This window comes from Notolabrus celidotus, chromosome 1 (genome assembly GCF_009762535.1).
Source record: "Notolabrus celidotus isolate fNotCel1 chromosome 1, fNotCel1.pri, whole genome shotgun sequence".
Taxonomy (NCBI): domain Eukaryota; kingdom Metazoa; phylum Chordata; class Actinopteri; order Labriformes; family Labridae; genus Notolabrus; species Notolabrus celidotus.
The window spans coordinates 11,565,966-11,580,057 of NC_048272.1; the positions used below are offsets into that span (position 1 = coordinate 11,565,966).

General features: G+C 39.3%; 1 protein-coding gene across 3 annotated transcripts; it reads right to left on the reverse strand.

Annotated features, from left to right (window-relative positions):
* Nucleotides 1–1,788: 1,788 nt before the first annotated feature.
* hrh1 (histamine receptor H1) lies at nt 1,789–8,484 on the reverse strand. 3 transcript variants are annotated; one of them, XM_034676277.1, is made up of 2 exons: nt 8,131–8,484; nt 1,789–4,057 (listed from the first exon to the last, which is right to left on the reverse strand). In XM_034676277.1, exon 2 carries the CDS (start codon nt 3,912–3,914, stop codon nt 2,283–2,285), a length of 1,632 nt encoding a protein of 543 aa, XP_034532168.1. In that variant the 5' UTR covers nt 3,915–4,057; nt 8,131–8,484; the 3' UTR covers nt 1,789–2,282. The 3 variants fall into 3 exon arrangements, with proteins under 3 accessions (XP_034532168.1, XP_034532259.1, XP_034532344.1); XM_034676368.1 differs by lacking the exon at nt 8,131–8,484 and adding an exon at nt 5,763–5,851; XM_034676453.1 differs by lacking the exon at nt 8,131–8,484 and adding an exon at nt 4,518–4,545.
* Between the last annotated feature and the right edge of the window lie 5,608 nt (nt 8,485–14,092).

A 14,092-nucleotide genomic window follows, 5' to 3' on the forward strand; every position in this document is an offset into this window, starting at 1 on the left:
TTGCTTCAATATTTCCACATAATGTTCTTTCTTCATGATGCCATCTAATTTGTGAAGAGCACCAGTCCCTCCTGCAGCAAAATACCCCCACAACATGATGCTGACACCCCCATACTTCACGGTTGGGATGGTGTTCTCAGGTTTGCAAGCTTCCCCCTTTTTCCTCCAAATGTATCACTGGTCATTATGGCCAAACAGTTCAGTTTTCCTTTCATCAGACCACAGGACATGTCTCAAAAAAAGGAAGGTCTTTGTCTCTGTGTGCATTTGCAATCTGTAATCTGGCCTTTTTATGTTGCTTTCTGAGTAATGGCTTCTTCCTTGCTGAGTGGCCTTTCAGCCCACGTCGGTGCAGGACTTGTTTGACTGTGGACAATGACAGTTTCTCACCAGCTTCAGCCAGCATCTTCACAAGGTCTTCTGCTTTTGTTCTGGGGTTGATACACACATTTCGCACCAATAAAAGTTCATCTCTGGGACACAGAAGTTGTGTCCTTCCTGAGCGGTATGATACCTGAACATTCCCATGGTGTTTATACTTGCGTATAATTGTTAGTACAGATGAACGTGGCACCTTCAGGCATCTGGAAATTGTACCCGAGGATGAACCAGAGTTGTGGAGGTTGACAATTTTCTTCCGGATATCTTGGCTGATTTCTTTTGATTTTCCCATGATGTCTCACAAGGAAGCAGTGTGTTTGAGTTGTGCCTTTAAAATACATCCACAGGTGTGCCTCCAATTAACTCAATAGCTGTCAATTAACCTATCAAAAGCTTCCAGAGCCATGAAATCATCTTCCCGGCTTTCCCAAATTGTTTAAAGGCACAGTAATCTTAGTGTATGTAAACTTTTGACTTTGAAGAAAGTAATACTAAAACCTTTAATAAATTCTCTCTCTCATTATTCTAAAATTTAGCAAATAGAAATAAATTTGGTAATCTTAACTGACCTATAACAAGAAAAGTTTAGTCTAATTTAATGTCAGACAGTGAAACAAAAACAATTATGTGTCTTTTTATACAGTGTATGTAAACTTCTGGTTTCAACTGTATGTACTGCAAGCAAGTCACACAAAATTACTTTAAAGTCCTCCCTCAGCTAGAACACATTAAAGGGAAAAAACACACAAGCCCAAAGGAACATCAAGGGTTTTTTTGCACACAAAAAAAATGTTTCTGTGGTTCTCAAGAATTTATGCCCAAGCGTGACAACCATTCAGGTCAGTTTCTGAAAATTCATCTATGGATTTTTTTTTTTTCGAATTTGCATTCAATATCTTCCACGAATAAGTATCAAAATTGAGAAACATTATTTATTGGACATAAAAAAAGAAAATCTTGGAAATCTATTCCCTTTTTTAAAATAATATTGAATTGAATGTTGAATGTTACATTGAACTGCATTTAATCGTATAACTCATAACAAGATTACTGACCTTACCTTTATTATAGGAAACATAATTGTGCGGTAATGTTTCTCTTTTGTCTGATGGGTGCACTTTGATTTTTGTCCCAAATATTAAATCAATACAAATGCAGTACATTAGTCTGAAATTCATGGCTTCCTGTCTGCAAGATTGTGGACAGATATCCGATGGTATTTAGATAATGACAAGAAAAAAAGGAGCGACATCAAATTGTAGAAAAGAAGAATGTAAAAAGCTTCTGCTCCCAAAGGGCATTGTTGTAAGAAAGTTCTGTAGTTTGACAGAAGGATTTAAGTGGTTGCCATGCAGACACATCATGCAATAAAGATGAACAGCACAGAAAAGTATGATGAGACCAAAAGAGTTTTATAAATTAAGATGGTGTTTTTTATTGTGTTAAAAAACAATTGAATCTGCATGTTTTAAAGCTCCAAGTGTGGAATAAAGAAATAGTAAATTTGATCCCAAGCCATCAGCTCACTTTTGGGTGGCAGCTCAACAGATTTGGCAAGATTTGTGATTTTTGTTGAGAACAACTTGATGATGAGGCAACAATGTGATAAATACCCACAACACCTTAAAACATTGCACCAGTGCAAAAAAATTAGATGAAAAATCAGCCGTTGCGTTGAGACTGAACTAAAGTGCATTATGTTACAAAAATAAGGTCTAAATAAAAAGTAAACAACAGACGATCACAACACATTTACAGTTTCACCTAAACTTCAAAGGCTCAACCTTGCAAGGCAGTTTAAGACACTGATGTGGCAGTCGTATAACCTTATTTGACAGTGAAAGAAGTATTTCCATTCCAATGATTTTGTTCTACTTCTTTGCTTTGCCTGTCACAGCCCTTCAAAAACCAATCTTGAGAATATTTTTGAAGACTCGTTTAAAGTTCCCATTGCAGAGCGGGTATATAAACGGGTTAAGTGTGGAGTTGATGTAACCGAGCCATATTGTGAACATGTGCAGGTCATGGTGCACGCACTCTTTGCAGACCGCCATGACCATGAAAGCAATGAAGTACGGTATCCAACACAATAAGAAAGCAGCAATAATGAAACCCAACTGCTTGGCTGCCTTGTGCTCTTTATGGATCCTCAGGCTTTGGATACGCTGACGTGATTGGACAATGAACCTTTGCCATGTCTGTTTTAGGGTCACTGCATTATTTGGGTCCAGTTTGGCATCTTTAACCCCTTCCTCAGTCCAGGACAGAGTTTGACTAGGGTCAAAGTTGTTGTAGAGTGCAGGCGTAAATCTCTGCGCATCTGAAACCTGAGTAACATCACAGACACCGCTCACCGAGTTCGGCACTGTGACATGACATTCGTTCAAAGATGCTGGAAGTCTGTTTCCATTATTTCCCTCAGTACAGTTTACTTCCTGTTGCATTGGAGGTTGACTCAGGGGAATCTCAACATCTGACGGCTTCTCCTCAGGACACAAGGAGCACCTTTTCGCCACTCTGAGTCGTTTTGATGTCCTGGCAAGCAATGACGTCTGCTGGCACTTCACACCAATTTTTCTATGAGATCTGGATGAAGCTGTTTTAGTTTTGTCTGTTTCCTCCAGGGAATATGCCTGATCAAGAGTGTTTTGGTCCAATAAGCGTTGTTTCTTAGAAAGTTTCATTGGACTTTTACGCACTCGCTCTTGAAATGTTGAGACATTTTTCACTGGCGAAACAATATGTTGTCCATTCTCATTCTCCCCAAATGAATCTGTTGGATGAATGATTCTTTCCCTGTCCCTCAGATGTTGCCTCACTGCCAAGTAGATATGAGTATAAAACCACAGCATCAAAATCGAGGGTACGTAGAAGTTGAAAACTGCAGTAACAACCTTAAACCATGTGACAAAGCGGAAATCTGTGTCACACTTGTTCTCCTCCTCTGGTTTAAGATCTACATGAGCAAAAGACCTCCATCCCAAAATTGGAATAATCCACGTCATCGACAGCAGCCATGCTCCAGATATCATTGCACTGGCTCTTCCCCGTGTCCGGTATTTGAGATACTTAAGTGGCTGTCTGACAGAGCGGTACCTGTCCACACACAGGATGAACAAGCTGAAAATGGAGGCAGTGCTGGCTACGTAGTCCATTATAAGCCAAAACTGGCAGACAGCCCGCCCCAGCTTCCATTCATCTTCCAACAAGTACACCAGGTTTAGAGGCATAACTGTGGCTCCCACTATGAGATCTGCCACAGACAGGCTAACAATGTAGAGGTTCCCTACAGTGTGGAGGCTCTTCTCTCTCTTCACTGCATACAGAACTAGCAGGTTCATTACAACTGTGAGGAGGGAAAGAAGCCCCAGAGAGACCCCCAATAGGACGTTCTGCAAGCCATGATGGAAGTTCATGGTGTGGTTGCTCGTTGACAAATCGCCATCCAGCAGGCTGCTGTTGCTGCCATCAGCGTAGCTGTTGTTGTTATGCTGAGGGGTGTCTGTGGGAGGTGACAGACCAGATTCCATCATGGTAGGTGAGATTGTCACCTCTAGATTCAGTCACATCCTGGAAAATTTCTGACCAATGGGTCCTTACTGCTAGACAAATCACGTAGGTTCTGATCTGAGTTGTCCTTTTTACTCCTTTGGTTATGTGAACAAAGAAGTCACACCTGGAAAACATAGATAAAAAACATTGAAATTGGTCAGATTTCACTTTGACACACTGTTCACATACTGTTCCTTCTCTGTACATTTTCTACATAGTTCAAAATTAGGAGACCTTGTCAAAGTGTCTGCAGAGGGAGACTGCTTTTGTTCTCAGCTTCCGCCTAAATCTAAGTTTAGAATGCGCAAGAGTGGTTTTCTGACAACAGAGCTATATTGGAAGTCAGTTATGCTCCGATAGGCATAGAGTGTGGTGTGGAAACCTGAAACCTTGAGCGCACCTGCATTGATTTTCAGATATGCAGGAGACAAGAAATTAACAGTAGTGAAACTATTGATCCCCAAAAAATACCAGCGTTTTGATAGATTCTGAGTCAGTTGGAGTTGTCTTCACTGCCACTTCAGAAACTCTGTCTCCTAAACTGAAAGATGTTCATTGCCAGGGAAATAAGACAAACAACTTACTAAAAACAAGCAACAAGGCTGAATCAGTAGGATGTGCTACCCGAGGATTACGTTGCCTCAATAAGTGGAAGAATATTCCATTATTGTAATGATGTAGTTCCTTTCTTAATTGGAAAATGCCTAGCAGGAGCCAGCCGATACAGAGGCCAGAGCTATGTGCACAAATGCTACCTGTTGCTTATTCGATGGTGTCCTGTTTTGTGGTTCAATCAAAAAAAGCTTGTATTTCCTTTTAAGGAAAACATGGCTGTTTGAGCAGCCAGGAAGCAGAGTTTGGGAGGATAATGAAGGAATTTTGCCAAAAACTGCATTGGCTTCACCTCTAATTGTCCTGCATTTACTCAGGAAAATGTCTTTTATTAGAAAAAATATACCCAGAGCAACTAGTGTTTCCTAGTGTAGCTGGTTGATTTGGACTGTTTTTTTGACTGTGATAAGTATACTGTCATGTTTTTCATGTGATTTCCACTCTACTTAGTAGCTAAAAGGCTGGGAATACCTGGCTTGAAATTACTTTATGATATCATACATTTTTTCTTTATCCTTCTCTTCCTGGTTCTGCCTCCCCTGCTTTTTTCTTGCATCCTTTTTTTTCTCGCTCTCCTCCTCCTCTCCCCTCATGAAAATTAAGGGGTAGGGGTAGGTAGAGCGTACAGCCTAACCTGGCAGGGCTGAAGATATGGCCAGGGGTACTCAGGTGGAGAATTATAGCCATCATCATTACCACCTCTAAATCAACTGCCTGATCTGAGTGAAATTTGCTCTGTTTGCTCCACGTTCAACCGTAGGATCAGATTTCAGAAAGGGGAAGGAAATTCATGAGCTGACTTCAAAACAAACGTAGTAAGTAACTAGAGCATTGATAGAAATGTAGTGGAGTAAAAAATACAATAATTGTCTTCAAAATGTAGTGGACTAAAAGTAATAAGTACCCTAAAAAATACTCAAGTAAAGTACATATACTCAAAAGATGTACTTATGTACAGTACTTAAGTAAATTTACTTTGTTACTGTCCACCACTGGGGGCCATTAGGGGCCATTTGGTAGGCTACATTACTCATCAGTGGACTAACTGATGAGACTCATCAAGGACCACAACATCAAAAGCATATTAGGGGATCCACCATAGCTCCTGCATGACGAACCCCCTAGTATAGGAGGTGAGGAAAGAAATAGAAAGAAAAAGGGTGGGAGGGAGAGGTGTGGAATGTGAGTGCCGGAAGAGATTCCATTCATGGGTATACCTTAGAATATGAACACCTTTTGGTTACTGAGAACCATATTTGACAGAAACCATTGTTCAGAGAGGAGTGTTTTTGTGACATGTCTCCAGGGGATCTTTGAGAAAGCTGCTTTAAGAGAAACAAAAGTAAAATGATCAAATTTGGTTAGACCTGAATGCCTGTCCAGAGAGCTCTAAAAACAGCTCATCACTTCCTGTACTCATTCACTCCTTTGGTATGGATAAACAGTATATATTGGCTAAAACATCTCTTGCTCTTTCTCTTTCACAGCCCAGCTGGCTTTCTTTAACACTAACAGGGGAGTGTGGCTAATTCCCATCAATGACACCTTGACCGACAAACTGAGAGACTAGAGGAAAGAAGACACACTTACAGTATATGTTGCTGCGGCTGTTTGATGGCATCTAGGTCTGAGGACGTATTTCAAGCTGCAGAGCACAGCAAGACGTCTCTAATTAAACATATCAATACCGTACTGAAGTAAAGCTCTTAACCTGACAATTTGGGGGTATTGATTTCTAAGAGTGTAGACTGAAATACTCTCGTTGCCATGGAGGCAGGTGGGTGTTTTCATACATAGCTGCAAACTTGTGTTTCTGTGATTAATGGAAAACCGATTTGACCTTTTGAAGACCCTCCGAGTCAGATCCATATATTAAACACTATTTTTTAGTTTTTTTAACCTCTGACAAAACAATTGACTACACACTTAATTTGCACAGAAACATCCTTCACAGATGCTAGAACTTCTGGAATAAATAACAACAATGTAAAGTTGTAACAAAATCTCTGTCTTTTCATACATCCAAAGCAGCAGCCCCATTGAATCAATAAAAATAATACTGGAAGAGAAAATGTCAGGGTATGTAATGTCTGAATCATGATTCAACTTAAAGAGAGGCAAGACAGGTAATTCTTTAACTTGGCAAATTTTCCACCAAAACATTATCTATAATTCCTAATCATTTCCTTCCTGTGTCACCCAGTTATACCTATTTTGTCAGGAGCTCTGCAAAGGAGTCTGCTTACTCACTGATGACACACATTCACTGGTGGGGGAGGACAGGAAAAAACACCAACCTCAAATCACATTTTTTTTGCTGTGTGGGTGTGGTGATATGTGTGTGCGGGGGTGGTCAACAGCTCATTCTCCAGAAAATGAGTAATCCTAATTGTAAGCATGGCTTTGATATTCAGTAGGGTGCAATGCTGGATGCTCAATAATTGGGTTTTATTACCATCAGCCCCCACACAGGAATCTCTTCTACCTCCACTTATTGCAGAAATACATAAATGATGAGCTCTGATAACATAAAAAATGTGACTGTATATAAAGCAGTTACACTATAACACTATTTGAAAGATGTGTAATTAATGTTTTTTTCCTACAAAACTTTTATAATTCAGTCAAGAAGAGATACTTGCAGGAGCACAATGCTGTAAATTATGCACTCATTTGGTGATAAAGTTGTTATTAATCCAATTCAACTGCACACAACAGAGGTGCACAATCAAATATTGTACACTTCAATTGTTTTGCAATATGTTAAAGCACTACAAAAAAAATTAAGGAAACCTATAGAGCAGAACATGTTATAACATGATATAGGGCTATTGGCTACAATCCAGCAAATGTAGTCGTACATCATCAGTATTTACGGTAATACGCGTTCCTTAGCTGAAGATTTAGTGGGAAATATTCACACTGTGTAAGAGTGAATAGGTCATTTGGGCATGCAACATGAGTTCACCACACATGCTGCATCAGTCAATGCACTTAACCCAATAAACAATAAGTTACAGAGGTACAGGTTAACTGTGCCCCAAAATATGCCTTTGCAAAATACGCCTTCACACAATTTATCTATCCTGACTTTCAATCTGATTTCAAATGACAGTATTTTCTCTTGCTTTGTTTATAGCCTCTTATGAAAGCATATCTTCCACAACACAAATATTTGCAGTCTTTTCACTCGCCGATTTCGTAAGAAATAACAAGATAAAGAGTGATGGAAAGCTTGTTTATTTTGGCACACTTTTATCAAAGCGCACCAGAAAAGGGGCAGGATATTCAATTCAACGCTAATTATTCAATGTGATTATCTGTAATGACCGCTGCCTCTCTGATTTCATTACCAAATACGAGGACCACAGAGGAGCCATGCTTATTTTTTGCCGTCGTCAGACCTGATAGAGAATATTTAACTCCTTAAATGATGCCTTGAAATGCTCAAAGTCTCGTGCGCTGAAAACCACCTGTTGTGCTGCTGAAGGGACGCACGTGAAAACTTTCAGTATACTAGCTTATCAGTTAAAACATGCAGGTTATGGAAGCCTATGCAGTGAGAGAAGAATACCAAAGACTCACCACTAATGTTCATATATTTCCTCGAAAGTCCGGTTAATTCCAGCCTGTATACCGGGTCAAAATCCGAAAAGGAATGACTGACGGAGGTTGGACTTGAAAAGATAAACTCTTCCTCTCTCTCTTTCGCTCCCTCTCTCTTAGCGTGCTCTCTCTGTCTCTCTTTCTCTCTCTGGACAGAGCAGACTTTGGAGTTCACCTCCTCCTCCGTTATAGCCATAAAAAAATGACCTATTTACTGGAAAGACTCTATGCCTGATAGCATTGCGCATTAAGATTCGCAGCTGGGATTCAGAGCGTGATTCACTGTAAGGTAACGCGCAAAGGGGATCCCTATAATGAACCAATTACATCTGCATGTAATGTTGAATAAGAAAAAGTCTGTGAAGGCTAAAAAATAAAAATGTTTAGATTTTTGAACTGTGATTTAAGCCTTTAATGGAAATCATGTATCAGAAAGGGGTGACAGTGGAAGCTACAGATATAGGAGGTAAACTAGGGACAGCAGTAAAAGGAGACCATGGTAACGTCCTGAAATCCTCCTATCTCAACACACAATTTCATTTGATCAAACTCATACAGTGTGCCAAGCAGTGGCAGTGGTCCTGCTGTTTTTCCTCAATCAGAGTCTGTTGTCATGGACTTATACAGACAGTGTTACTGAGTGTCAACTGGTTCACTCTGCTAATATTAAAGCGTTTACTGAAGTTAGAAGCTGTGCAGGTTCCACAAGTCTTCTCGGTATTGTTTCGCTTGAATTCTCACCTTTAGATCCTTCCTCTCAGTTATACCACTTACCAGCTGTCTAAGGGCAGCATGTCCACCCACGCCAATGTGTGCCTTACTGGTTTACTTTGGATTTCTGCCACCAGTCTGTTGATCTTAAGTAATTTCTCAGTTTTGAAAAATATCATGTTCTGTGATGAGTGAGTCAGATGCTTTTCCTTTCCTTCCTGGGTAGAATCCGAGGAAGTAGCACGTCACTAGAAAAATGTCAGGTCTGAGGGGAATATTTTGAAGTAGCAGTGTTATACTAGTACTGAGAAAATGAAAGCTTAGATAGAGAAGGGCTGTAAATGGCCTTGCTGCAATGAATTTATTGCTGTAGGTTTTTATAACAGTTTTATAACAACTGTCCCTGATCCAGAAAAGTTGCTTTTGTTTGTTTATATCAATATTTAAAATATCCTGCTTTTTACAACAGGGTCTGTTTGCATTCTTTTGTCAAATAAAATAGGCTTTTTTTTTGGAAGAGTAACACGCAATGTTGGATTTCCAGCTGCAGCAATCAAGAGGTGTAAAGCCACAGGACGCTCCTTGAACAATACAAACATACTTATCTGTCAAGAGCTTCTTATGTCAAGTGTAAGCTGTGACTTAACAGTCACCATGGTGCTAAGCCACTGGGCAAAGGTCCATTACAGGATCATTTTACTGACCCTGTTATTTACATTCTAAAGGGCTCTGGCAAAACATCAAACATGTTTCATATGTCATCCATTCTCAGGGCCTGGTGTGATAACAGTCACATACCTGTGAAAAATATTTTTGAAATCAAAATACGGAACTCCTCTCATATCCCTGCACCCATTACATATGGCATCCCCCAAGGCTCTATTTTAAGACCCTTTCTATCACTGTTATGCTGATGACTCATACATTTATAACCTTTCACATGATAGTGTCTATACTCACTGAACAACCAGTTTAATTTTATAAACTTTATATGATGATTTGTGAGGAACTTCCTCAAACTAAATGGAAAAATATACAGAGGCAATCATGAGCTTGGGCTGTTGCCATCAAATTTGCACAGTGGTGTTAAAAAGATTGGCATGGTCTTTGAGGCTTTCGTGTTATTGAAGTGGTCAGTTGTGTTGCGAGCATTGACTTTATCAGCTATGATCCTCAGCCAAGTTTAAACATTTTTTCTCTGATAAGGACCTGGAAACAGTTACCCATGCTTTTATCACCTCTCTGCTAGACTACTCTAATTATCTGTATGTGAGGTTGGCCCATTTTGCTTGCTTTTTCTCTACTCTTAATGGTTTTAATTTATAATTACTAATATAATGGGGGTTTTTTTATAAGTAGAACAAAGAAAAGGCAACACATCACTCCCATTTTGCCACAACTCCACTGATTGCCAGTGAAAACAGACATGTTTCTAATATTCAAAATCCTTAAATGGATTAACTAAATAGTGTATTACTAAGTCTCAGTCCTTCACTCATATCTAAAACACATGGTGAATAGGCCATTTTGGTTGCTGCTTCCAGGACCACTGTCAGAGCTCCAAGTTTCATTCAGATAATGAAAATTTATAGGGGGATGTCATGAGATACACTCAATGGTTGAATGGTCAGCCTGAAGGCCTGATATGCCAAGAAAGGTAACATTGTATTTCTGCTATGATACATTGTTTAGGTCTGAGTAGAAGCAACAGCTACAAAAATACAGACATCAGAGAATTAAAATCTTTGACCTTATTGTGATGCTATTGAAAGGTCACAAGTACTAAAGTCGATAAAGTTTCCCCTCATAGGAGTGTGACTGTAAGCACTGCTTTTTATGTATATTCAGCCCAAATATTAGTACTATACATGGCAAATGTTAGACTTTTCTGCATTTACTAGGAACAGAGTATGTATAATACATTTATCCATTCACATTTACCAGTGCAGGGTCATTGATGGAATATACACAACATTACACACCTATATATCCTCATAGTCTCTTAGATTTGGGATACATTGACTAACTGTAACCAATTTGTCAAGTCTCTTAAACAGATAACCATAAATTAAAAGTAAATGAGTAGAGAGGAATATCAGAAAAGTCTGACATTTCTCATAATTATTTTTTGAGCGCTCAGTTTGGGTTCAGATTTAGTTTTATTATTTACACTTTGGAGATAATACATGTCTGCTTTCACTGTGCTTTTTCTGATAAAGAAAATAAGAACTTCAAATGAGCACATAGCACTTTATCAGTGTTAAAAATTGCATATATGGGGAGCCATTTAGGTTTGTGGTCAAGTGGCCCCATGTACAGAGACTATAGTCCTCAAGCGTGGCCACCTGGGTACGACTGCAACCTGTTTCTCCTTTCCTGCATGTCACTCTCAAATCTCTCTCAATGTCTACAATCAGCTCTACACAAACAGTGAAACTGTTGCTTGCCAAGTTCTCCTTACATGCAGCACAGATGGTCAGTATTTTCTGAGAGTAATCATTAAAGCTTGTGTATTTTTATGTGTATTTGTTACTCAAAAGGTAATGTGATATCACCTGATCCAGTTCAAGTGACTGACGGAGAACATTAGATGATGTTGCAACTCAGAAAACATAGTTGACTGAGTGAGCTCTTGAGCCTTAGAATCATTGCTATGTAAACTAATGTTCTTAATTGATGTGATCAGTTTCACTATTGATGTATGAAGTGTAATGCAATCATATGATGTCTTTGTGTATTTATGGATAACATTTTATAGAAGAGGAGTCCCACGAAGGGCATTACCTCCCTTGGACACTTAATGCATGGGGCGAATGTCCAAATGTAGAATCACATAATACAGCTGTGGTAATGAAAAGCCGTAGTCTCCTCAGTTATGGTCAAAACTAATGAAAAACTATAGACTATAAAGAATGATATACACTTCATTGCACAAAACAGCACCCCCACCCCGTTGGACCAGCAGAGCCTCTACAGTTGTTGCTGGTTTGACTCCTGGCCAAAAGCACTTGCCCCTTGTCTTCACCCACTCTCTACATCCCACATTTAATCTTGTAACGGCTCACCGAACAACTTGCTAAAGGACAATAGTTGGCTTATACTGAGTACTGAGTAATTTGAAGTGATGTTGATCAATGTGCAGGTCTATAAAAATAAATAAGAAAGGTCATGAATTTGATAAACCATAGAACGATTTCTAGACCCATCTCACATCCACACATGTGTTTTCAGTTCCTGTGGACATGTACAGGCTGTTTTATTTTATTTATATATCTGAGTTTTCTCACTCTTGTTTGTTTGCTGGCTTCTGCTAAGTGGAGACCAATTACCACTTCTGCATGAATCAAGCCTCAACCTGAGAAGTGGGTAAGTATCTCCAGAATCCTAGGATGGGCAGTGCTGTGAATGCAGCACAACAGTAGAAGCTGTTTACAAGACTCCTGGTTCCTGTTTTGTGCATAACAAGTGTGAACTGTCACACCGGTGGTGTGGGCAATTGCATTACTTGTGTATTTGTTTTATGGCTGAGAATCACAGGCGAAAGATAGCACTTACAAGAAAGGGTGTAAAAGAAAATGGCATCTGCTCTTTTTTAACTGGGCGAGCCCTAGCTATGAATTCTTGATGTTGTCTGTTGCCAGTCTTGGTGATGCACAAACCAAATCATCAAACCAGGGTTACTACCATACAATCTCTCCCTCACAGGGAAAGCAGCAGCTAAAGAGACGACCAAAAAAGACAAAGGAGAAAAGAAGGACGAGGTGAAAAGGGGGTTGTGTGTAGGGATTGAGGAGAGGATAAGTCCAAGAGGACATAGTAACCTAAATTGAAAAAGATTTCTAGATATTGAACTCTTGGACCCCTTTGGGAAAATCCTCTCTTTCATCAAATACCATCAAGGTAGAAAGGGAGAAGTGGAGCTGATCTGTGGCCAAAATCCAGGCTGCTTGGATGTATTCATGAAAAACGAAAGCCAGCTATTGTAAGCAAACAGCTGGAACGCTTGAGAGTCCTCTGCATTAAGATTAAAATGATTTAGCTCTTTTAAGGACAAGGACAGTTTTAACCACAGGATATATAAATAAATAGACATCATAGATTTTAAACAGGTATAACAATATTTCCTTTCTATGATAAATACAAAGTCTGAAAAAAATAATGTCACTTTCATCCAAACTGTGTATAAACAGAGATCTACGCTTGCATACCCTGATATAAATGTGCTGCATTGATTACGTTTTCTATTTCTGCTCAACATTGTGTGAGAAATTAGATTTCCTTTGTGCGTGCGCAGTGGACGTGAGAATATGTGTTTTCTAATTTGTGTGTCAATGATTACGTGTGAGGTCTTCCTAATTTAATTGAAGCCAATCTGTGCTATAGGAGCCCATAATGGCCTGTTATTACAGACAGAAGGAAAGAAACAGGCAGAGTTGCATTAGACTGTTGTGTGGAGAGATAGTATCTGCTCAATTACACCAGATGCTCATAATATAAGTCAATCTATGGTCACAGACATCAGTTTGTAATCAATGAAAATAACAGCCATACATTATTTATCCCAAGCACAATATCTATGTCCATCTCAGGCTGCGGATACAGGATTTGACCTTTAACCTTGACTGTTATTATCTACATTGTTTTAAGTGTTTTCTAATGAATAGAAAGGAATATGGCATTTTATTTTGTGATTTCTTACCACAGCAACACTTAACAAGTCATGCAGCCATGTCTGTTTTGTAGGCCAACTGTGACATCTGCTGGTCATATCTATAACTGCTGTCTGTATCAATCATCTTGTACAGTATGCGGCAGTATGAGGGGCATAACAAGCCTGCAAAAAAATCAAAGCCCTCTTGTAGACAAAGAATCAGTAAACCCTTCAGTAAATCCTTTTGAAACTCAAGAGCAATGTAATTATCTCTGCTATCTTCCATGCTCATGATGATCAGTGTGTCTGAAGAAAATAAGAAAGGATGGCTGGTTAATCTCCCTTCTCATGTGGGATTTGCTCTCATGTTAGCGCCAGCTGTTGACTTTATAACCTTTTATTCAGCCTGCGAAACAAACCCATCAAATGTCACAGAAAGATATGAGCTGAAAGGTGGAGCACTGAAGTCGACTCCAAGCTGCCAATCATTACACTGAGACAATATTATGTCCTCTTTATTTCACAAAATATGCTGCAAGAAAAGGAGTTGCCCTTCAATTCTCCCATCCTTATATTACT